This window comes from Lates calcarifer, linkage group LG7_1 (assembly GCF_001640805.2).
Source record: "Lates calcarifer isolate ASB-BC8 linkage group LG7_1, TLL_Latcal_v3, whole genome shotgun sequence".
Lineage (NCBI taxonomy): Eukaryota > Metazoa > Chordata > Actinopteri > Centropomidae > Lates > Lates calcarifer.
The window spans coordinates 4,021,237-4,046,636 of NC_066839.1; the positions used below are offsets into that span (position 1 = coordinate 4,021,237).

Here is a 25,400-nt window from a genome sequence, read left to right on the forward strand (position 1 = left end):
GGGAAGTGGTTGGTTGGTAGAGCGCTGGTTTAGCTTCTCTGTTGATGCACAGCATCTTAATGCTGTAGGAGGCCTCACATATACTGTATACAGTGCAGTTTATGTTGTGTTTGTGTCTTTTACATGAAGTAAAAAAATGTCGTGTCAGTGTCTGGTGCTGTTACTTAATAGAGTGGCATATTTGTTTCGTCTCCTAGTTAGTTTGCGAAAACCCTCCCCTTGCTCACAGTATCATTTCTCATCATTATTCAATTACTAAAGCACGACTGACATTACTGATAAGCAGCAGAAAACTGTTCTGCGGCTTTCCCTTAGCAAAAACAAATCAGTGCAGCATTTAATTTGTTAATACTGGATGATTCTTCTCCGTTAATGCCTACTTTACTATTTAGTGCCAATAAAGTAAATTTAAAACTGATTAACAGTGTTCAGAATGTTGTCTAATCCTAATCTTTTTGAAATCACGATGTCTTTTCACTGAAAATACAATTAAAGATTTCCCCACCAACTGCTGTATGCTAGTATGTTGGGTGAATTTTCTACTAAGTAAAAAAAGACTAACAAAATCAAAGTTTTCACTTTACTGGAGGCAACATGGCAACAGAGCTAGAGATGCAATTGTTTTCCTTTTTTTTATTCTTTTACTATAATAATCGAAACTAAATTCAGGGGAAAATGTTCTTCTATCCATCTGGCTGCAGCGCCACCAGATTTGCTCTAGTGGGGCCCGAGTCTGTGGCAGATCAATTGGGCAAATCAATCGGATCTTAGCAGCATTTTCCACTCAGTTAGTGGCAATCAATGGGTTTATACACAAAGAGAGAGAAAGAGAGTAAGACGAGGAAAACGAGGCGTAGGGAACTCTGAGTCCAGGGTCAGCCTCTGATCCTTTCAGAGGTATTGTTCCCTTGATTTATCGGACCTCACAAGTGGCTGAGTGGAGGCTGTTTCAAGTGTCTTCTGAAAATAAATCAGTACTGAAGCCAAACAAGATCTCCCACATATTATACTGATAAATAATTCCATGAAGCTTTCTTTCTCGGTCTGATTCAGAATGCCTCCATAACCATAAATGTTCTTTTTTTGTTTGTTTGTCTTTCATGGATGATCAGTCTGGTAATAAGCCCAACTTATTAGTGTGCTAGTTTCATTAAACCTCTTAACTTTAATCAGATTCCCAGACTTTCTGGGCGTAAGATTGCAGCAATGCGTGACTCTGTGAGAGAGCAGGAACTCAGTGACCAGTGTTAAATCTTGTTAAAAATAAAGAGTTCACTTTTTAAACTAGAATCACTGCCTTGCCAGTGTATGCCTCCGCCAACCAGTCCAGTTAATTAGTGTGTGAATTCTTGGGTTAGGGCCAAAAACATGTTTTGTGAGGCAACAGTGACTTTGAACTTTGACCTATGACCACCAATATCTAATCAGTTCATCGCTGAGTCAATGCGATGTACATGTATACTCCAAGTTCCAGGAACAACAGAGCATCTGCAACCACAGCCATGACTCTGGGTGTGGTGAAACATGCTTGAAGCTTCCAACCAGATGGGGCAGTGGAACTGTGCTGCTTTTCAGCCTGGAGTTAAGTTACTCTTTAAAGATCCAGCTTAAGAACCAGATTTAGTGAGGTGGTTTCCATAATGCTCACAAACAAGTAGCAGTAGAAGCACCTGGGTTGTGTTTTCACAGGCATGACTCAAAACCTCTTGAAGCCGTCTATAATTATTTACTCGCAGATTAAATAATTTCAGATTGTGTTAGTGTGGACTGCTTCTGATACAAAGTTTACTCTTTTTGTTTGACTTGGGACTCGTTTATTTATCTAGACAAACTGCAAGCCCACACCTCCAGTGGAAAGAGTGGCTAAGACATCCCCAGACTGAGGATATGGCATTTATCTTGTTCTCTAAAATTAAAACCAATCAAGTGAGCAAACAAGGTTTACTTAGTGTAGAAGCAGTAACATGTTTTAAACTGTGGCCTTATTTCTCGTGGCTCCTCTTGGGCTCTGCAGATAGCTACAGGGTAGAGAGATGAAAAACTGCAGAGAGGGAATAAAGAGAACAAGGCCGTGGAGTGGAGTGGACCTACAGTATGACGTCCTGAAACAGAAGGAGATACTGGGTCACTCAAGGTAAGATGGATGGAGTGAGGAAGGACGGAGAGGGAATACAGGAGAGCGGGTAGTGAAAAAAGTTTCAATTTGGAGTTGAGAGAAAAAGAGAGAAAGAGGAGAGAGAGGAGCAACGGGGATGAAGGGAAAGATGATAATTGGGCCTCGTTTGCAAGTGTGGCTGTGTGTGTTTTACAGATTTACTGTGCTTCAATCTGGGTCAAGGTTGTGTAGGCACTCAAACAGCTCCTAACTGCACCGCTTCAAAAGTACTTCACTTATGTTTCATCTCAACTACCCATTTATGAAAACTCTTGATCTGTTTCTATCAGTCTCTCTTTTTGTCTCTGTCTCTGTCTCTGTCTGACCTTGCTCCCTGAGAATAAAGTATATTCAAACTGGGAGATTTTGAAAAGACGTTGAGAGAAAAGATGTTAGGAGAGTTTGTTTATGCCACAGTAAAACCAGATGATTAAACCACTGGAAGCATTTTATTTCTGAACCATTAAACAAACAGGTTACTGGTCCTTCAATGCACCTTTAATTATCCCTATAAGGTCAATTGTGTGCAGCAGCTCACCTATCTACATTACCAGATACTCACACATAGATAAGCTACGTGGAACTGGTTTTATGAATGTTGGTAGACAGCTGTAGGGTTGTAGGCAGAGCAGGGAAGTCATTCCTTATAAAAACAACTCAAAGCAATGAAATAACTAAAGTAAACAGTACTGCTTCATTTTCAAAAGTATAATGAGATCATATAAGAAAGGATACACTGATAATACATGTTAAATGGTCATGAATGGATATTCAGAGACTAGAGCCACAAGGAGTCCTGCAGCAGATGGTCTGACACCCACAGAGTCCTGAACTCAACATCATGGAGTCAGTCTGGGATTACATGAAGAGACAGAAGACACTGAGACAGCCTGACAGGAGAACTCTGGCAAGTTCTCCAGGACGCCTGGATACAACCTACCTGCCACAGTATCTGTGTGTCTGTGTCTTATTATGTGTGCATGTAAATATGTGCGAGTGTGTGTGTGTGTGTGCTTTCAAGCTATCATAGCTCAGTCATGCAGGTAAAGTCATCATCACCACCAATCTGCTCAGGTCTCTAGGGGATCATGCACGCACACTCACATACATGTGCGTACACACACCACACACACACACACACACACATGCACGCACACACACACACACACACACACTGAGTCTCTCCCCTGGGTGCTCCTCACTCCAGGGGGAAGGACAAGGGAGGGGCAGAGTCCATTCACCCATACAGACAGAAAGAAAATTAATTTGTTACAGCACGTTTATCGTCATGACAACCTGCTTTTTAATTAACGGCTGACAAACAGCAGAGTGTTGTCTCTCTCTCTGGGGAAAGACAGATATAAAGAAAATGGAGGAAATAAAAAAAGTGCTCCCCTCATCATGAGTGATTGACAGGAGAATAACAGGGTAACAACACCTGAATGCTGTTATGTCTCCTCTGCTCTTGGAGACAGATACTGATAGTTTGTCTATTTCTATAATTTAATGTTTGTGTTTTTATAAGTCCAAACGTACCTTTATTGCATTTTAAGTGAATTTTTATAAAAAGGTAAGGTATGGTTCATATTACTCAGCTAAAGTTACTTTGTTAAAGTTGAACCAGCAACAGCAACACTTACATATCACCACCTTTTAAGTTGATATGGTGAACTTGTTAGCAAATAGTTGTTTATTTATAGATTCAGCACTTACAGAGCAACAGTAGGATTTATTTAGAGTCAAGTAAAGTCCAATATTCACTCTCTTTTATCTCTGTTTTTGGTCTCCACCAACTCCTGAGGGAAATATCCAGCTCTTCAGCTGCTAAAAGCTCCACTATGTTCACCTGTTAGTTGCTAATGCTGTTTGTCTGCTGTTTGGTTTTCTCTATAAAAAAGCTACTGGCTGCTGCCATGAGAGCAGTGAGTCACTGTAAACTCAGTGTAAAGCTCCATAAAGCCGAGGGGAGCTGCAGAGTCTGGAGGTAATTCTAGTTCATCACGACAAGCGGCCATCTTTTGGAAAGTTGTTTTCACACTGTCAGTTGATTTTTTAAATATAAGGATCACAGCCACTTGAAGGAAAAATCTCCAGCTCAGGATAATTGTAATTTATTTTCTTTCTATTATTTCTTTATTCCGTATTTTACGACTTGTTTCCTTTTTTGTTTCTCAGTATTTATCTGATGATAAAAAGCTTGATGAAGCTGGAATTAATCAAGACATTTGATAAATAATGTACTGCAATTTAATTTGATAATTCAAGGGCAGACAGTGTCAGTAGCCTGTGTTTTTTACAGCTTTCATGTCCTTCAGTGAACCAGTCCCCGTTTTATATATTTTAGCACTTAAATACTAAATTACTGTAAAATAAAGTTCAGGTTTTTTAGCATGTGCAGCCACTGAGAAGGAAGGTCTGTATGTACCGAAGTAAGAAATACAAGAAATATGTGATCAGTCAAACTGAATTATATCCAACATATCAGAGGTGGATGTTTTTTTTAAACAAAAACTGGTTTTATATTTTCATCTTCTGTTTTGTGTGAATGTGTGTGTGTAGTATCAAAGCCAGGGGCAAGCCCTTGACAGTGTGTCACAGTGTATTAATAAACGCCGACTGTGGCCTATAACCCAGTCAGAGAGTTCAGAAACTTCTGGTCTGTCTTCTGAGTGTAGTTTAATTTCAGGGCCAGCCACTGGCATCGAGTCCTGGATGAAAAAAACCAAACAACTTCGGTCTGACAAGCCCGCTCTGTCATATAAAACTAAAACATCTCAGCTCCATGGGCGAGAGTGAAACAGAGAGAGCCTGTGTTCGCCCGCCTCACATCCAACGTCAAGACCACAGACCTCTTTAAAGTATCAAACCATCAAAACAGACCTGCTGCCTCAAATACCACCAGCATGGACTGCTGAGCCAGAGAGAGCAAGTGAGTGAGTGAGTGTGTGTGTTCTACCTCTTGAGGTTAAGCAGAGCCCAGGGGATGCCGGTGGGCGTTTTGAAGGCTGGCAGCAGCTTTTCACCCAGCTCCACCGCCTTTCTGCGGAATACCTGAGAAACAAAGAGAGAGAGAGAGAGAGCATCTCGTTACGAGAGGTTTCTCCTTCCTGAAAGAGGATTTTATATTTTCTTGACCGAGCCTTGAGGAAGATTGATTGATTAATATCTAACACTTGTAGCTCAGTCCTTCCTTCTACTCTTTTTATCCCTTTATTCCCAGCTTTCCCTCTTTCCTGTCTCCTTCCCTTTTGTCCTTGTAATCTTTTGCCAATATCTTTCCCTGCATGCCTTGTTGTTGCTCGCAGCTACAACACATTTATGTTTTCCATCTGTAATTTGAGGAAAATTACAGAGATTCTTTATCCCATTTAGTCCTTTGGAATGTCATGTGCATTGTGTAAAAATGAAATTATAAGATACTCTTCAGTAAAACCATTCCAACTGGAAATGCTAAGTCTGGAACTTAAGAAGCAGCACGTAATCAGAATATTTACAGAGGCATCGTGTACATTTAAAGATCAGTTTAGAACTATAACAAAGTGGATTTAAGGCTATTTTAACAATTAAATTAAATAAAGAAGTCTGGAAGAACAAGCCTACATCTGATTGAGCACAACTAAACACAACTAAACTGCTTTAATGATTTTCTGCTCAGTAAAAGTAAAACACAAACTCCTGACAACTTTGGCACAGAAGTGAAATTTTTATCTCGAGTAACCTTCATGTCCATTTTTGGCTCCACCAGCAGAGGCCTGGTGCTGCTTTAAATAACTTCATGAATATTCAACCTGAAAACAAGAGCAAAAGAGCAACTGTACCTGGCTCTGCATAAAACTAGGTGATGATGTCCTGCTCTATAAAAGTGGATTTGTGTCACTGTGTAACATGACTTTTGATGGGAGTTATTTTCAGCTGGCCAAACATAAACACTCAAAGTAACAGAATGGGCTCAAGATGTGCAATTAGATTTTTCTGTGTAGAATAGAAATAGCTACAGAAGATGATATAATAGTTTGATTTTGATATTTGACAATTGTGTTGTTTTCTGATTAAATGCAAAAACAAAATTTCCCTTTAAATATCTTCTATCAAGTGGATTTGATTTCTCTGTCTAAGCTTTTCTGTTAGCATATCTGACCGGACAGCTTTGTAGCAGCTTTAGCTGTGGGGCTGTGTTGTCTCTTAGGTGTCTGATTTAGTTGGCTTTAAAAGTGAAGTACTTCCATATTTGGCTTCTGGCACGAGTTTAGTCAGGCAGTTAAGATGCAATGGGATTTGGCCAAAGACGTGGTGGACTGCTTGACACTGCTGCCAGGGCTTCAGCAGCCTGACTCAAACTGCTGCTGCTGGCTACTGACGAGAGCAAGAATGACGCCATGTCTGTTTCAGTTGTGCTGTTAGCTACATGCAATCCTGTATATGGCCTTTTTGTGCACTCAGTCCGTCAGAAATGGAAAAAAAACAAACAAACAAACAAAAAAAACTTAAATCGTTTGACTTTGAAACTAAAAATGTCAAGCCTGTGATTAAACTGAAACAGTCTGTCTCAAAAACAGTGTAAGATGAGAGATAAACATGATCAAAGTATCTCTGAAGCAATGACATCAACCTTTATGAATGAGGAATTCACTTGTTAAAGTGTCATTTAGATCCACAGGCCAATAAAACATTTGCGGAGGCATTGAGTGCTGAAATGTGCACACCATAAAAGACTTCATGTTTAGTTTCAGTTTACTGCTCAGCTTCACTCGATTTGCTGCATTTCAAAATCAAAACCAGCTCCAATCTGACACTGCTGACCAACTACACATTTGCTCAATCAAAACACACAGTTTAATTTTATCAAAATATCCAAAAACAACGAGACCTCTTTATATTTTGTTGAGCTGTTTGCTTATATCATCCCAAATGTTTCCGGCCAACCTCCGTCTTTTGTTATTGTTTTGCCTGAGAGACCCCTTCTGCGTTTAATTGTAGGTCAGCAACACAATTATCCTCTGTACCTTATTCCCACTTGTTTTAAGGCTGAATCCATCCATTATTCTTTTCTTCAGTGTAGTAATATCTTTCATATACACATACACTTACACTCAGAGGTGGTACAGTAGCATACAATATGTCAGCAAGCTGCCAGCTCTGTTCCCAGGGGATCTACCACTCAGCAGGGTGTGAGAGATGGAGGCAGGACGGGGAGAAAAAGATTTGTGAAGAAGAAATGCTCAAGAGGCTACCTGTCAAAACAGTGTGGCAACTCTGCAGCTTTTCCTTCAAAAGTAAAAAGCAGGAAAAGGTTACTGTGAGTTGAACTAGGAGGAGAGGTAGTAGAGAGGTGGTATTCATGTGATATGAGAATAACTGTCGGGATGACATTTGGGGAATAATGTGGATGAGAAGCAGCAACATTAAAATGTCCACGTATTTGACACTGTCAATACGCCATGATGTTTCTGTCAACTTGGTCACTCATGTTAAATTTTCTGCATCTGACACACACAGGCACACCACTGCAATATCAAACACCTAGGTTCTGACTCTAGAAAAATGTAATTTACAAAGAGCTTTGGTTCCTGTGAAGCTACCTGACCTCACACCACCCTCCTCGGTCACTGTCAGACACAAGTCCTTCATTTCAGTGGACAGTGAAGGACAGACAGTAATAAACCAATGCAAATCCTATGCAAAAGTCTGATCTTTGGATGGACTGTGAGTATGTTCAAAACTTTGTACTTTGTGGAGGAATTAGCAACAGAGGAGCCAGATATTTCCGTGAGGAGCTGGTGGAGCCCAGAAACAGAGCTAAAAGAGTCCTGTGACCTGCATTCATCAGATACACAGAAATATAATTTCAAGTGAGTTTTAATGTTGCTCCACATCTCCTGGATGTTTGAGAACCTGTTCAGCACATCATCACCTTATGCCATGAGGTAATAATATGTAAATGTTGTGTTTATAGTTTGTTGTGCTGCCTGTGATACGCCAATCAATGCAGGTGTACAAAAACAAAATTATGAATAAGAATTATGAATTGGTTTATAGTTATAGTACTTTTTACTTAAATAAAAATATATGAACCAATATGGCCTCATGCCTTGTCACTATTTCACCCTGGAATTTCATATTGTACTTCTAAAGTAAAGTCAGGATACTTGGTGGCATTGTTGACACCACATTACCCCACTGTGTATGTGTGTGTGTGTTTCGGGCTGCACTATGGGAGCAGGATTGTGTCGTAACAAGGCGTCAGATCCCTGTGATTAATGCCTTTAATAATGCCAGGAGCACACTAAGGGGAAGAATAAAAACACTCCCAGGGATGCACAGAAGAATAAATTAAACACACCCTGTGTCCAAGGCCATCAAGCAAACTGCCAACAAGCTTTAATAAGCAACTGAATTATACAGAAACTCAGGAACACACACACACACACACACACACACAGAGCTTGTGGCTGATGTCATTAGTAAAAACTGATGCTGATCATCACATTTCACACCTGGGCACTTCTGTCAAAATATCTATCAGGAAAATAAACTACCATAAACTACCGTGTGTGTGTGTGTGTGTTTGTGTATCTTAACCTCAGAAAACTGGATAAATCAACATTTGTTCTGACAATTCACAAAGTTTCTATTTTTGGAGTCAGCAGCTCCGACTCCTGAAATGTTCACAGACTGAGGAAATGCGTATGATCATTAAGTGTCACTGGTTACTTGTTAAAATACCTGCCATGTTGTGACGTCCTGCAATGATTGTGTTAGGATAACAGGGGAAGTTGCGGAATGTGAACGGATAAAAGAAAAGCGTCAGCAGGAAGAACTTTGTGCTGTCATCGTACCTTCTTAATAATGGAGGAAATGAGAGATCAAAACAATTACTTATATTGTTAAAAGGTTTCACTTGAACATGAAGGTGATTTTATCTCATTCCTGGAGGGTGGACATAACGAGGGAACAGTTCACCCCACAGAAACGCCAACAAATCCAAACTAATGGCGATGATTCAGGTCAGAGAATTCACACAAAGAGAGACAACAGGACTGGGTAAATCTCCAGAGATGATTAATGAAAACAGAAAAGCAGGGAAGAACATTTGCTCTACTTTCCTTCCTCTGGAAGTTTTGGCCGTTATGTTTGCCCTACACAAAGTCATTTAATCCACAGAATGAGAATAAAGTGTGTGTTTTAGAGAGAGAAAGGGAAAGGGGGGGGGAGTCTAACAAAACCACATTTAAGACTCAGCTACGTACATGCAACTTGTACCACCAGGGGAGTTTGCCTTGTAAAGCCCAGTTTCCTTGTGTGTGTAATTAGTGTGTTTGTATAAAGTCATGACATTTTAACCAGTTACGTCGGCCTCATGTGGCATTTAAAGGCCTAGTATTTTGGTTTAGGGTTAACCCTACATTCAGGATTAGAGGGTCAGGGTTTAGGTTTCAAGATATTTCCAGAACAAAGGAAGAGATGAGGTGAGGAGAAACAACTTCAACTATCTAACACATCCAATAGAAAACATCAGATTTTAGTGGCTCTGGGTCAAACATCTGTTTCTAGACTAACCACTTGCATAGAGTCCAGTTTCTCCAACACTAGTAGTCTCAGTTCGACACACAAGGCATATGATGATTGAATCCTGTACTGCTGCCATTGTTGTTGTTATTTTTACCATGTAAAACCACCAGCTGGAGTCTTGACAGGTTCTGTTGAAGCTTTGTGAGACATTTATCATTGGGAAATCACTAAACGAAGTCAAGCGAGGCAGGTTGAGGGAGACTGAGTACATCAGATTAAGTCAATACACCCTTTACACAAACATGACTGATGTATTTCTACAGGGTATAGATTGGTTCTCACCACGGTCAAGCGTAAAACACAATACAGGTGTTGTCAGTACACATCTTTTGTCTTTTTTTTAACAGTAAAGACTCACATTTCAGAAACAGAAGGATGACGTCAATGACGATCTCTGTGCTGTTGTTAGAGTGTCAGTTGATCCATATCCTACAGAAGTTCACCAGTTATGTTTGTAAAAAAACGACCTGGAAAACATCAAACTCAACAGATGGATCCAAAGCTCCCTTACAGAAAGACTTGAGTAATGTTGGCCGACGCTTCGATCGGCCGGAATGAAAATATAGTCCTCACCAATGTAATTAATTACACAGATGTAGGAACAGAGCAGCATCAATAAAAAAGGACTCAAACAACACAAGCTGAGTAATAATTACACAGGTTGTAAACATATCCCTAGTGTGTCCCAATTACTGTAGCTAGACAAAATTAAAATGGAATTGGAAAAAAGTAAACACAATAAAATCTTTATTGAAAATTCCTCTTGTATTTATAAACTCCCTGTGCACACGGTTACTGTAAACTAAGCGTGGCAGTGTAGGTCGAAACTGTTACAGGTATACTGGTGTCACTTTCAAGTTATTACTGTAATAATTCACTTTAAACTAACTGGACAGTTGTTTCTTGACTTTGGAAACAGTAGTTGACAAAACAATCTCAGCTCAAGGTCCTCTAACTTGTTTGTTCTGGAGTTTGTGGATGAATTATACAGTCAAGAATGAGGACCAGGACCTTGAGAGAGTGGTTTTAGAGCTGACAATGATGAGCCAGTTAAAAGATTAGTCATTGTTGTACATGAGTTTATCAAGGAAAAATGCAGAAAAAAATTTAATAAATTGTGTCTGCAGCATCAGAAACATTCACCGTTTTTTTGTCTTCTAAACTTCTGAAGACGTCACCTTGGACCCCTGGAAACACTGGATGGATATTTTTTCACTATTTTTGATAATGAAAGTAATTGTTTGTGTCAGCCCTAGATTTTTTTTGTCAGCTGCTGTTTCCATGATCAAGAATGAACTGTTGAGCTCAGTGTTTACAGCTTCTGTTGCTGCCCTGCTGGTCTCCATTGAAGCAATTGTGACTGGTGAGTAAAAGTTACAGATGGTCAAACATGCAGAAATAAGGCCAGGGTTGAGAATAAGACTTTTCTTCTTAAGGTTAGAGGGTTTGGAGGAGATGATAGTATATCCTCAACTTCAGCATTTTCAGTTAACTACGTAGATTATAAAGATATATGCTTCTTTAACAATAAAGTGAATTAATTAAGGCTTAGATCAGGATTAAAGTCAAGCACAGAATAAGGTTTAGATTGGTTTTAGCAGGAAGGTCTCCGCAAGGATTTAACCATTTGAAGTATGTGGGAGTCGTGTGGGTGTGTGTGTGTTCACCCAATCACGTTTCCAGCTCCACTTCTCTAACCAGAAACATTGGCAGTGTGTGTGTGTGTGTGTGTGTATGTGTGTATGATTATGTGTTGCAGTCCGTGGAGAGCCTCTTGGACAGCTTCCTAACTAAGATGAATCACCTAGCCAGGCCTCTGGGTGACCAGCAGGCCTTGTGGGACATGTGGCCCAGATTATAGCAGTGTCTGTGGGGACGGAGCGAACCACGCATGTCGACACCGCCGCCTGCCTTCTCCTCCCTGCTGGATCCTGACACACTGCCCTCTTCTCCTACCTGCCCTTCATCAGCTCCTTCCCTTCCTCTTTTCTCCTCATTCCTCTGACACAAACCCTCAGTTCTTGGAAGACCTCTTTCAACTTGATTTATTCTCTTCCCTCCTCTTCTTCCATCCATGAAACTCCCTCCTCTCTACCTCATTCTCCATCTCTTCATTTCCTTTTTTCTCTCTTATTGATCTATCTGCTGCTTCCTTGATTGGCACACACACAAAATTAGAAAATCTATTTAAAAGATGTTCAACCAGTTGTATTTATATACACGTGGGAGTTCAACTAGCGTCTTCTAGTGATATTGTGTTTCAGGTCACCTGATGAATCTAAGTCCAATATTCGTTTTCCTTTCAGCTCTCAGTCTCAACCAACTCCTGGGGGAAATTTTCACTATGCTCACCAGCTAGTCACTAACTTTATCTGTCTGCTGTTTAGCACTGGGCAGATAGTTAATGTTAATGCTAACGTTGTCTATATAGCAATACCAAAAATGTACATAGTGCTCCCAGACCGATGGTTACTGAAATGAGTGCTTTTTGACTACTTTAGTTAAAAATGTGTCACTTCTTACAATAAAATACCTCTAAAATTCTAAATTAGCAAACGTTTTGGTAGATGATAAAAAGAATGAGTATGTTTCTAACACAGGGCTGCGGGATAAAGCTGTAGTATTTACCAGGATGTCTGTAAATGCTGGAAAATGTTATGGATCTAATGTTATATTCAATCAGGACTATACAGGTGCCTTAATTTACTATGTTTATTTCAAGTGCACAGTTGTTCATGTACTTCAGTCTATTCTAATTCAAGTAGCAGTAAAAACAGCCGTGAAGAGTGATACTTCCCCTCATGAATTAATGAATCCATGCAGGAAAATCTGAATGATGAGTGCAGACTAATGTGGAAAGGGTAAGTGAGTGTCTGGTCGTCTCAGTATTGGCTGAATGAGGCCTGTTTGGAGGCTGCTGCCCTGACAGCTGTATTGAAGAGGCTTAGGCGACAGACACACACACACACACACACACCCCACAGTAAGGAGGTGACAGCTTTCTGTGGTTAAGAAGCCTGCTGTTGTGTGAATGGTTGCTCTTGTCTGCCTCTCCAGTCTCCGTCAGAGTCTCTCTCTCAATCTCTCTCTGGGTTTAATAACTCGCTCCAGGGGAGAGAAAACGCAGGACGAAGGGCGGCAGAAAAATACACATCAGGCTTCAGGAGACGAATTAGTAATAATTAAAGCAAAGCATGGGGATGGTGAGGTGAGGTGAGGAGACGAGACGAGACGAGGAGAAGAAGACTGGAGAGAAAAGAGGGCGAGAGGAGGGGAGGCAGGAAAGAGAGAAAAAGAGGGGAGAGGAAAGGAAATGGGAGGAAACGAGAGGAGAAATAAGGAAAGGAAAGACAAGGAAAAGAAAGACAACTCACTAAGGTCTGACATGTCTAATACGTAGTTGAACAAAACGCAGAACAAAGTGTCTGATTCTTCTTTACAGGCTCTGTCCCACAGAGCAGAGTCTGAGCTCACAGCTCTGACCTGCAGCAGGAGAAAGCGCCGCATCTGCCATTTGCTCGGGTATAAAATGCAAATGTCTCTCAGGTATAAAAGCATTTCCCGACAGGATGCCTCAGGGTGGAATATTTACCAAAGTGACTGATGGCTTTACATGGAAGTCGTCTCTTCTACATACATTTGAATTATACGGCAGTCCTGTTGGAATGTGACCTCAGTGGTGTATGCTGAGGTTTTCTGCAGCAGATGAATGCATTCGCTCCAACAGCAAATTTTTCCTGGGTCACTGTGGTGTTAAAAGGAGGAGTGAGAGTGGGAGGTGGGGGAGGTTGGGGGGGGTCTTTCCAGAATGTGCCTCCCAAGAATACCTTCTACTGTCCAAAATAATTAAAGTCTGACTCCATCTCGACTACCAGAGAGTGCTGCAGGTGAAGCTGTTTGAATGTTAATGAGACTGGATGGAAAAAGAGATCAACTCCTGAGTGATTCGTGTGTTTGGGCAGCGGCCACCTGTCAGCTGTGATAAAACACAAAAGGACACACAACCCCTCGTTTATAGGCTTTGCTGTGAGTGCAGAACGTGATGGAGGAAGGTGATGGCTGACAGAAAAGTGTGTGTGCTCTCTGACTGTCCACCTCATGCTCTCCAGTGACAGACAGTGAGTCAGTTGCTGCTAAATATAGAATATCTTAGGATTTTGGACTGATGACGTCAACTTCTTTGTGACTTGATTAATAAACTTAAACGACGACACACTACAACATAATAATGGGTCGTTATAACTGGTAACGAAGATCATTTCCTCACACAGTATGCACAGTCTTCCACCTGTTCTGCTCCTGCTTGCTCTTATTTTCTTAGTAAATCTGCATAAACTATGACTTTACTAAACTTCCTCTGTTTAAATCTTCTCCAGTGTGAGAACTGCTGCTCTTCTCTGTTTTACATCATTTTGAATTTAATATGTTGTGGGTTTGGACAGTTGGCTTTGACAAATAAGACATTTGAAGATGTCATCTTGGCCGGTGGGAATGAGCCATGCTCACTATTTCCTGATATTTTATTTATTTAGAATGGACGATTAATCAAAAAGAAATTGTCAGATTAATCAATAATGAAAACATCATTAGCTGCAGCTTAAATAAATATAACAGCTTTTCTCAAACATGTACGTACAAGTTACATAAATATCTGTTAACTGCATGAGCTCACTTTCAGAAATATTTACTGTTACTATAGATATTAATGACTGTACCATTCAGTACATGCTTTCCAACCAAAATAATGACTTGACTCTGAGATATCAACCATGTTGATTTCACATCAAATTCACTGATGACATTGTGTGAGCTACGTCGTGAGCCAGACATCAAACCTGGAGGTACTGCAGAGCAGGTGAGAACAGACCGGTCTTTACTGGATAATTAGATGTTTGAGCCGGAGCTCCTCATAATCAGACACATTTACAGGCTCCTGCCTTCTTTCATCTCCTACACTCATTAGAATAATTAAACCTACTACATCCTTCTTGAATTAACTTTGATAGAGAAGTAAAAAATATATAATTACGGAGAACATCAGTATGTTCTTTCTGTTGCTTTCTCAGGTTTTCTGTTAATAAGCAGTCATTGTGTCCACACACTGCAAAGTCATCCTATGCAAAACAGGCCTCCATCCTCACCCAAGCTACAAAATTTGCTTATTATTTTACTACATTAAACAAATTAGAAATTACAGCTCAATGTCAAGCCTCAATTTGCAAACCGAGACACTGATGCCATCCACATGAAATACTTTTTGCGTGGTGGGGGCGTAGCATTTGTTTACAAAAAGATGAAATGAAATATAGTTCATTAAATTCAATCTTGTTTTATTCCAGTGTATTTCCACTTCTGTAATTTCACACACCCCTGCCTCCACGCTGCTTAACACATCCCATTCTTACTCATCCAGTGTAAGTCATGAGTGGACTTTCTCATTACGCAGCTAAAGCATCTCATCTGTTGTATCTGAAATGATTAGGTAGAGCTACATAACAAGTGCAGGTTAAAGCTAACATACATCAGCTCTGCCTTAATGTCCCACGAGGCAGAGAAACGTAGCCCCGTCGAGATAACGTCAATCAAACACAGACGACAGGGATGTCAGAACTTTCTGATCTCCTCTGAGTTCGCTGCTGGAAGCCTTTCCTGAGTCTGACAGACACTTGACAAGAGAGGTAGAAACGCTTTCCAAGACAGGAAAATGCTTTGGCTTTATCCTTCATCTCAACATTAGCAATCCTTGCCTCGCTCTTGCATTCGCATATCAATACACGCACACGCAATGAGAATCAACTCCTGATAATATTTCCTCTCCTCTCTTGTGGCACGGTCAATGCTGACTTGGCACACTTTCGACAGTCAGCTCTTTTGACAGTGCTGCTATGGAAATGTAGAAGACCGAGGAAAGTGAATTTACATAGAAAATTGCCGTCTCGGTAGGAAAGTTACAGGGGAGGAGTGCATGTTTTGATGGTGCTGGAGGGATAAAAATTGCAAGGTGAGCAACAAGCAGTAAATTGAGTTTAATGCTCTGTTACAATATGTGTCAATTTAGTCAGAATACACATCAATACACGTATTAATATTAACGTATTGCATTAAGTAGAAAACTAGCTACACCAGGCAAAGGTGCTGGACAGTTTGAGAAACGTTAGGCTCTTCAGCATTTAAATAAATGTCTTAAACTGAACAATATTACATCTGAAACTTGACCTTGTGTGTTCTATACCAGCACCCCAGCTCTATCACTCTGTGTGCAATTAAGCATCTAGTCTGGTGGGAAGATGGAAATCTGTTCAGACTGAGAAGCTCATATCCAGATTGTGTCTGGATGCAGCTGAGACAGGCTGCAGTTCACACCTGACATTTTGATGCATCCTGAAGGCTCCTCAAGTGGGCACTTGGGATTGGATTTTTGCTTCCCTGCTCACATTTGGTGTGCGAGGAAGAAAATTCAACTGCTGAGAAACAGAGTACTACATTTGTTCTCTGGCTGAGCAGCTAGAGGAAGGGAGGATTACTGAATGGGGCCACCAAGTCCAGGGGCCTTGGGGCCAAAGGGGCCCTCGGGCAATCAATTAATTACAAAGACTCAAAATGACCACAAAGAGGTGCAAAGCAACTACAAAAAATAAATACAAAACGTAACAGAGGTGAAAACACTTTTGCTGTGTTCTGTAAAAGTTATTTTGATGCCAACGGACGCACTGGAGAGTTTATCTTCACCTCAAGTTCCTCCACAGAACAGGAAAACCTATGCATTGTCAAGATCACTGGCAATAACCACCTCTGTGATTGGTCAGGAGCTAATGAAGTTGCACTTCTTGGGCTTAGAAACAGTTGCCATGGAAACTTGAGCATCCAACAATAACAAGATGGAAGATGACACATTTATCATCAAAGAAAACAGAAATAATGAACGGTTTTCTTGCTCAGTACACTGCAGATTTATGAGCAAAACAATGAGTGACAATACACTCATAATTACCATATTAACAACACAAATTGTGTTGACCTCCACATTACTCTGATTCACTAAGATACACTTCAACTTGCTGGAAACAGCTGGCTAAGACAATGAGCAGGCTATTTCCTGGAGGCCAACAGATTTTCCATTTATGTCCGTTCATTCACCTCACCAGCCGCTCAGGGAATTATCAGGAAGAGCATTGAGACAAATATAGTCCACAGTAAATGAACTGATGCTAACAATGATGAATATTTCAGAGGAATATTCTTCCTGAAAAAACACACAACAAGCAGAAGTGAAAAAGAAAATCAGAGTGAGTTGGTGAGAGAGTGAAGTGCCATTCAAGTGTCCCAGCGGAGAGTCAGTGTTGTCAGAGAACAAGCCTGAGCTGGAGCCCTGGAAGGCTTTCGTGTGAATGAAAATGTCAAATATTCACTCAAACGGTTCAACAAGACCTGAGACCGTAAAGAGCCTGATGTGATTCCCACCGGCAAAGCTAACACGGACCATACTGGTGTCACAGATCGACCAGCCACACCATCCTGCACCGTATTAGACGTGTTAAACACACAGGAAGTGGCTTGTGAAGTGCTGGGCGCCAGGGGAGGACCCGGTGACCTGAGCCGACACAGGTTTAATCAGCTGTGTGACAAATCAGTAACAGACATAATTTTCATAAAGGCGAGGGATAAATGGACTCAGACATGTGGCGATTTTGGGTCTAAATGTCACAGAGTTGCAGGCAAATGTCAGTCACTGCAAAGGCCTGTAGCTGAGCCCTTCTTGTTAAAGGTCCATGATAAAAATTAGCCTTTCAAGCCTAAGGGCTGCCCACAGTTCCACAGGCTGATTGATAAAGAGCAGGATTCGTCTGGATCGTCTGTGCTCTGGCTTTTCCAAATAATTCAGAAAAAGTTATTTGTGTGTTAAGCCTGTTAATTTCCCAAGTGAATCTACAAAATAAAAGATATGAATTGGTGTTTGCCAGAAGGAAGATGTCACTGGGTGAGTTATGCCTTTTTTGTGAGGAATACAAACATCTTCAAAAAACATGACAACAACAAAAAACCTAACAGGCTTATTATAGAGTATCTTATAAGTGACAGATTGAAAGTCTACAGAGAACAGTTTTTGTCTAGATGGCTGCTGAATTTAGACAAAAAGCAATAATAAAATCAACATGGCTTTAAGAAGTTAATGTCTCTTCCTTCTGGCTGTTTTGAAAACACAATAGCTCTGAGGAATGTACTTTAAATTGACAACAGAACTATACCACGCCAAAAGGATGTTGTCTCTGTTTGTGTAATAAGTGAAATCATTTTTTTACTGCAGTTACAAAACATTACTGTGACTTTAACTCACCACATACAGAAGACAAATAGAGTAAAAGAAATAAAGAGAAATGAACAGCACAGGTACAGACTGGTGACAAATTAAAGAAAAAACCTGAAAATCTGAAAACCACTGAATAATCTGATGAGTGAAAATGATGTGAATCAAATGCTCTCGCCTTCAAAGTCACCAGATCTCAACCCAGTTGAACACCTGTGGGAGATGTTGGACTGATGTGATAGACACTGCTCTCCACCACCTTCATCAAAATGAATGAGGGAATATCGTTTGGAATAACGGTGTTCAATCCCTCCAGTAGAGTTCAGAGACTTGGAGAATCAATGCCGAGCTGCATTAAAGCTGTTCTGGTGGCTCACGGTGGCCCCAACACCTTACTGAGACACTTCACAGGTTGGTTTTTTAATTTGTCATCCGTCTGTACCTTCCAATCAGATAAAAATGAATGAAACATTCTATAGTAACACAGTATTCAGCAGAACAGCTTTACACACAACATCAACAAACTATCGACTAATAAAGTTGATATGGCAAAGGATATATGACACCTAACAAATTTAAGACCAGTTTTCACTTTCCTTTTAGCTCTGTTTTGGTCTCCACCATCTCCTAAGGGAAACATTTGACTCTTTAGCTGCTTAATGCTCCACTATAGGTGCTAACTCTGAGTCAGTGTTTGGTGCAGAGCAGGTCTATTGTGGGTTTTTCCCTGCGTTGTTGATTAGTGGCTTTAACATCAGGTCAGGCCAACCTGTTACCTTCCACAGTCATGCGTAATGCAGAGCCGCCTTTAAGTTCTTAACTTCATAAATAAATCCTATAAACAGGCAGGATGGCTGACAGAGACAATCAAGCAGCTAAGTCTGGTTAAAAAACAAAGAAGCATTGTTGTGAAAAACCAAAAAAAACAGAGGAGCTGTTAGGAAGAGAGGCAGTCAGACAGACAAGCTGAGCAGAGAACAAAGACCTTTAAGGCGGTGTGTAGCACAAGTGTTAAACAAAGCTACCTGTCAAACTGCTGTCTGCCAGAAGAAAAAAAAAAAGAAACCTTCAGATCTCCTCAGCTAGACGGCACACACACACACACACCAGGATACACACACTAACTTTTCCTTCTTTTTCAAAGCCAGGTTAGACATGATAGAGAGACAGGCCTGCTGCATTAGCCCTTAAAAGCACCAGTCTAACATCAAGAAGACATCAGAGGGGACTTCAGCTGGTGCACATGCACAGATGTACAGATATACACACACACTCACAGAGGCCTGGTAACAAAGCCTGGGAGATAGCTGATGTAATTGGACTGTAAGTCCCACAGAGCAGTGAGTTGCCTGGTGAAGAGTTAGGAGCCATGCAGCCGGCACTGGGCATTAATATTGAGCGTGGAGCCGCAGGGCATGGAGCACGTTCACCCACTGAAATTTGGACTCTTTTTGTCTCCCAGCACAGATAACAGAATATAGACCCAGTCGGGTTTGGAGCCGGAGCTGAACTGAAGAGCTTTGTGTCTGGAGCAACAACTGAGGTCAGAGTAAGATATGCACTGTTGTTTTTTTAAACTGCTGCATGAAGTGATGCATGATGAATTTTGTGAATATAAAGTGGTTTCAATAATTCAGTTTAACAAAAGAGAAACTCTCTTTTAAAGCTCACACACTAGTTTTAATTAGAAACAAGATAGTCAACGTAAGGTATGAGGCTGATCTTATCAACTCTATTTTTGTTACTGTTGATATATCTGTTGAATACCAAACCAACAATGCGTTAGTCTCTCTCTCTCTCTCTGTACTTTTCAATCTTCTCTACCCTGTCTGCTGTTCATTAGTTCTAACTAAAGAAGTAAATATTTTAAGATCAACAAATCTTTTGTCCATGCCAAATGCATATAAGTTTACTGGTCTGATGTTTGGTTAGCTTAAAGTGAAAAAATGACTTGGTTAGGGCAAGTTAAAATGACTACTTTGCTGTATGGTTTAAGTTATGGAACAATCATGGTCATGGTTGAAAGGAACTAACACTGACTTACAGTAGGAAATGGGCATAAACACTGGTTTCCTGTATCAAAGTCTGAGGTTTTTTTTCACCCAGCTATCCATCCAACCACCACCTCTGTGGACTTCATGGCTCTAGAGCAAGGTCACTCGACTCCTTCCTTTGCTTCCCAATGGGCAAGAGTTACAATTGGTATGGGTGCTAACTACTGATGCTACTGTTTCCAAAAAATGTACAGTGATATTTTAAAATTAAAAGTAAATTTCCTGAAGCAGCTGGTCACTGTAGTTTTTAATTAACATCACTAAAGCAGGAGTACATGGCGTGCTTGGTGGGGACTATTTTCAGTGGCGGATTAATACACATGTGGTGTTCATATGAGTATTAACGGCAGCAGAACATTGTATCTAGAATCAGTGGTTTAAAAACAGAGGTAATAATCATCAGTATAATTGATTCATTGTTAATTTTGGTCTTTGTGGAATTTGATTTGACACAAACAAAAATAAATAATCTCACCAGACTTATCTGCTAATGCTGTTATGCTAGGCTAACTGTTGTTAGCTCTACTCAGAGATGCAGCCTAATGGGTGAACCTGCAGCCTTGCAGCCTCGCCCAAGGACTCTCTTGGTCTTTTCATGCTGCTGAGCAGAGTAAAGGCCGACTGCATTCTAATGCCACATTTACAGCACGCTTGCCGGAGCTGTAATTAAAAAAACACAAGAGCACACTATGCTGTGCTGAGATGGTTGGTATTTCACATTCTGTGCCGGAGAAAAGTGAAACTGTTTGGGTCAATAGCTTTTTAATCAGAGCATTTGCTGGAACTGTTTCGAAATGATCCAAAAGCCTTGAGGCCAGACCTAAAATATTAGGCTGCAACGAGCTGGTCTGTACTGCGGGAATGCAAGTTTCTTAATTACATTGGTTTCAAATGGTCGTATAGCTAGAGAGAGGTGGCCATTCAGCAGGTTCTCCAGTGCATAACTGGAGCCACTTTCTTTTCTGCAAACTTTCTAATTTACAAATACATTTTTACAGGTTCAGGGTTTTCCCTAGACCACTGACGCAGTAGAGATAAATCCTACAAGAAAAAATTGCATGTAGATATCACAACTGATCTTATGTTTTACATCAGAGGTGGTAAGAACTGACTGTAATGGAGCAGCTTTCCAGGAAAAAAATTAAACAAACAGACTCTAAATTTAACAAAAAAGCCAACAATTCCCTCTGTATTCAACACACACACAAAGGAACGACTTAAGAAAGAGAAAACAGACAAAAAGGGTGTAAAATAAGACAAGAAATGACATGAGAATGAATGACAGGCGAACAAGTTAGAGATACGAGCCGAGAGAGAAAGCTGAACAATAGACATGTCAGAGTCAACCGTTTATCTGTGATTAGATAGGGCCTTGGTTTGATAATACTCAAATGTGAAAGCAAAGGGAAGAGACTCTTGTTCTGCTTTCTCTGTCACTCAAAGATGCATGTGTGTGTGCATGTGTGTGCGAGGAAGTATATTAACGAGGCAAATAGCTTCTTTGCCTTATCTTCCTCGCAGGCTAAGAGATAAGGTCCAACGAGCGCGGGTCTCGGAAGCAGCATCGCTCCCTTTAGGCCGGCTGACAGGAAGGAGAAACAAAGCGACATACATGAACTCCAGGGACATTTCAGGGTTTCTAACAATAACCTGCTGCACGACTGTCAGTGTGCAACCCACCAGACAATTCAGCATTGTTGCTGGACATATATACTGTATATGTTTCATAATATTACACATAGGGTAAGGCTAAGATTCTATAGCAGTCTTTTATTACAATTGATCCAGTCCAGGCAGTGCTACATTTGATATGATGTACTTTGACTGATTATACATTCAGTCAATATTGTTGTGGTTGTCTGTGGGAAGATTTTAACCTGATTACAATTATTCTAATGCAACACTGATAGGAGACAACGCTACTTAGCATAAACGATCCTGAGATTTAATACTGTTCTAAGTTTTAAGCAAAGTGTTTCAATGTCCCATGATTCTCTGGATGAGAATTTTCCACATGCGACAATTTTACATTAGCATAAGTTTTATGGCCAGAGCTCTGAATCTAAGTTTTTTTTCTCGAGATTATCTATACATTTATACGCTATTTGTCTGATTTGAGGGAATTAAGAAACAGTCAAACTTTGCACTTTGCCTGTTCTAAAGATTCAAGAAACTCAACAAATTCAACAAACTCAAAACAACGTATATTGAGGCAAACAGCATAAACATTTTAAAGCTCATCTAATAAGAAAATGTATCACTTTAGATGCTGGAGTCTGACCTATGGTAAACACAGGGTTAGCCCTCTGGATTAACCACACATTAATGTGAATTACACCCAGTTTGAAAAATACTTTATACTTTAATATATGCTAAAGATGTGCTTATGCTTAAAAGAAAGATTATGGTCATGAGTAAATACTAAACATTTTAGCACTAATATGAGAAAGGAAACCACACTATTTTCTTAGCATTGAACGTCGCCTCAGTCCAATTAAAATACTGCATTAACATCTTCCATCTCACACTGTAAGCAAGAATGCTAATGCTATGCTTATGCAATGTGTATGACTTCACACCAGCTGCCTCATTAGCTGCAGCATTAACGTTGTGCTAATGTATTTCTCTGGGGGAAAAAAAACAACTCTGCCTTGCAAGATTTTTTCCAAGTGTTTTCTCTCAAATAAATACAAGTCAAGATAAGAAGATGACAAAAACTAACATGGGAACTTTACTTGCTTACTTTTTCTTTGGCTTCTGAAACTCTTTAATCCCTCACACACATTTTATTTTGTAGAAGAAAAAGGAAGGACAGTGGCTCTCTGACAATATTTCACTTATTAAAACAATAAGCAGTGGCTGTGTTGGCTTTTTACCACTGCCAAAGAAGTCTGTCATGCTTTCAGTAACAACAAATAAATTACTTCTGAAGATTATATATAAGGACGGGTTTTTGGGTTGGATCGCTGCTGTTTTTAAACACCTACTCTTTGACACTCTTGCTGACCTGACCCCGTCAAGTCTGTTGATTAGTGTTATTATGCTGCACCACACAATGCAGCAGTGTCTCTTTTATTGTTGTTTGGATGTCTGGTGATGGATCTGTGGATGCTTAAAGAAAAGGAAAAAAGCTGAAGTTGAGATAGGAAGGAATTTGCAAATTAATATCTTAATGCATCAGAGGGTTCTTGTTTTACTCCTGGTGAAGGTTGATTGTCCTATCCAGTTTTCTAGCTCCAATCACTCCTGTAATAAATACTTTATAAATACTAGCTTTCATCAGATATTGAGATATATAATGTATTATCATAACAGGTGTCAGTTCTGCCTGTCTGTTTGTTCTCTGCTCCAGCCCAGGAGGAGAAGGTTGAAGGGGAGTTTTGTGCTGGACTTGTAAGCAAATCCTCCAGCGTGGCCTATTGCTCAGTGTGTGTGTGTCCGTGTGTGTATGAAGACACAGGACAAAAGAGGAGTGGGGGGAAATAAAGGAAAGTGTGCTGTAGCAATTACACAGTCTGTCAAAGCACGGCAGGAGGAAAGGCTCGGTTCCTATTCTCACTGAGCGAGTGTGTGTGTGTAGTTGTTAGAAGGCTACAAAGTCGGGCCTCACAACTAGCTGAATTACATGCGCGCTTTCAGGCAAAGACACACACACACAGCACTGATAAAGGCTTTGGCAAGCCACTGAAAAGAGGGAAGACTCAGTCCATGTGTGACCCTGTTGACCAAACCAATTTTCCCCTTGTCAAGCAGTCTACTGCTGTGAGTGGCTGTGTGTTTCCAGCTGTGTGTGTGTTTTTGAGAGAGAAAGGAGTAAAGAATGTGTACTAATAATGTAGTGACGGAACAATACCACTGACCGCCCCAAAGAGAATACAATACAGGGTCCTCCTACAGCAAACAGACACACAGTTAACCCAGGATGAAAAGTGTGTGTGTGTGTGTCTGTGTGTGTTTGCATGTATAAAACAACATGGATTATCACAGCCCCAGCTTGTGCAGTCTCCTCAGTAGGTTAATCCCATTACATCAGATGGTTAAGATGAACTGGCGCTGTAGCCTATGGATACTGACATGGACAATGAGATGAGGCGCTACTCGAGTTTCATAGCTGTTACATGTAAATAAGAAATTAACTGCATTACTGTATGCTCTATAATGGATGCAGAGGTTTATATCTGATTTTACATGTGGGGAGTAGCTACCATTTTCTGAAGGCAAGTGAAAAAATAGTCATAATATCTGTTATAAAAGACACATTTTAGATGCATAAGATGTGTATAATGGTATTTGGAACTGAATAAAAGACAAATTTGGAGACAACGTTAAAGAAACAAAGATGTCAAAACCAGTTAATTTTGGAAACAACACATTTAACTATAAAATTGAGGAATCTCTGTCTGTCTGTCCTTCCATTCTCTTGACAATCCGCTCATCCGATTAACTTCAAACATGGCCGCTGTATTGCTGACAACCCAAGAAAGTGCAGTGTCGACTGTGAATTTTTTTTGGATGAGCATCTCCTTGAGAAAGCATCAAACATTGCTTTTGAAAAAGGCGGAGGGCAGTGCAGCACCTGGACGATTTACAGCGCGTGCATGCCAGGGTTTTAGGAAAGGCACAACTCAAATGTGAAGCCACTTTTCACACCATCACACCATCAGAGCCGAGTGGAGCATCCAACACTATCATTTACACACAACTATCTGTACATTCTGCTCACTGTAGCGTTAAATGTTCACGTCAATACCTGTTTGTGATATTGTGTGTTTTCTTAAAGTAACCTACTCTTATCTTAACCCAGTATAAAGTATTAAGTATATCATTACCTTGCCTCATGTCACCCATACTTTGTATCTGCTTGTATTATTTTTTCTTGCCATACATCATTCTGTTACATCATGTCATCCTATTGTTTCATCCACTCCAGCTTATCAGCACTTCACTCGTTGTGTGTTTGTGTATATCCACTTCTAACATTCATTACCACTTCATTTATCTTGGTTTTCATTATTTCAGTCCAGCCTTATCATAAGATATGACAAACCAGGAGTGTCAGAGTGACATATTTAAACATACACATGTTCACACCCAGTAAATGGCCTTCGCTCCATTTCATTTCTGATCCCTTTTACAGCCTCAGCGATACCATCAATTTGCTTTTATCTCTGCATGACCTTTACAATATCAAATACATGTACAGTATGTGTGTGTGCGTGTGCGTGTGTGTGTGTATTCCTCTCCATCTACTGATTCACTGAACCGAGTTTCTTATCTAAAGTGGTTTTGGTCAGTCAGCCTCAGAGAGAAATAACAA

The 25,400-nt window shown here is 40.3% G+C and overlaps 1 protein-coding gene across 1 annotated transcript in view; it reads right to left on the reverse strand.

Annotated features, from left to right (window-relative positions):
• Nucleotides 1-25,400, reverse strand: part of man1a1 (mannosidase, alpha, class 1A, member 1) — a 129,676-nt gene that overhangs the window by 27,655 nt on the left and 76,621 nt on the right. Inside the window, exon 5 of the mRNA XM_018679515.2 lies at nucleotides 5,112-5,206. Coding sequence (XP_018535031.1) covers nucleotides 5,112-5,206 — 95 coding nt within the window. The remainder of the gene's footprint in view (nucleotides 1-5,111; nucleotides 5,207-25,400) is intronic.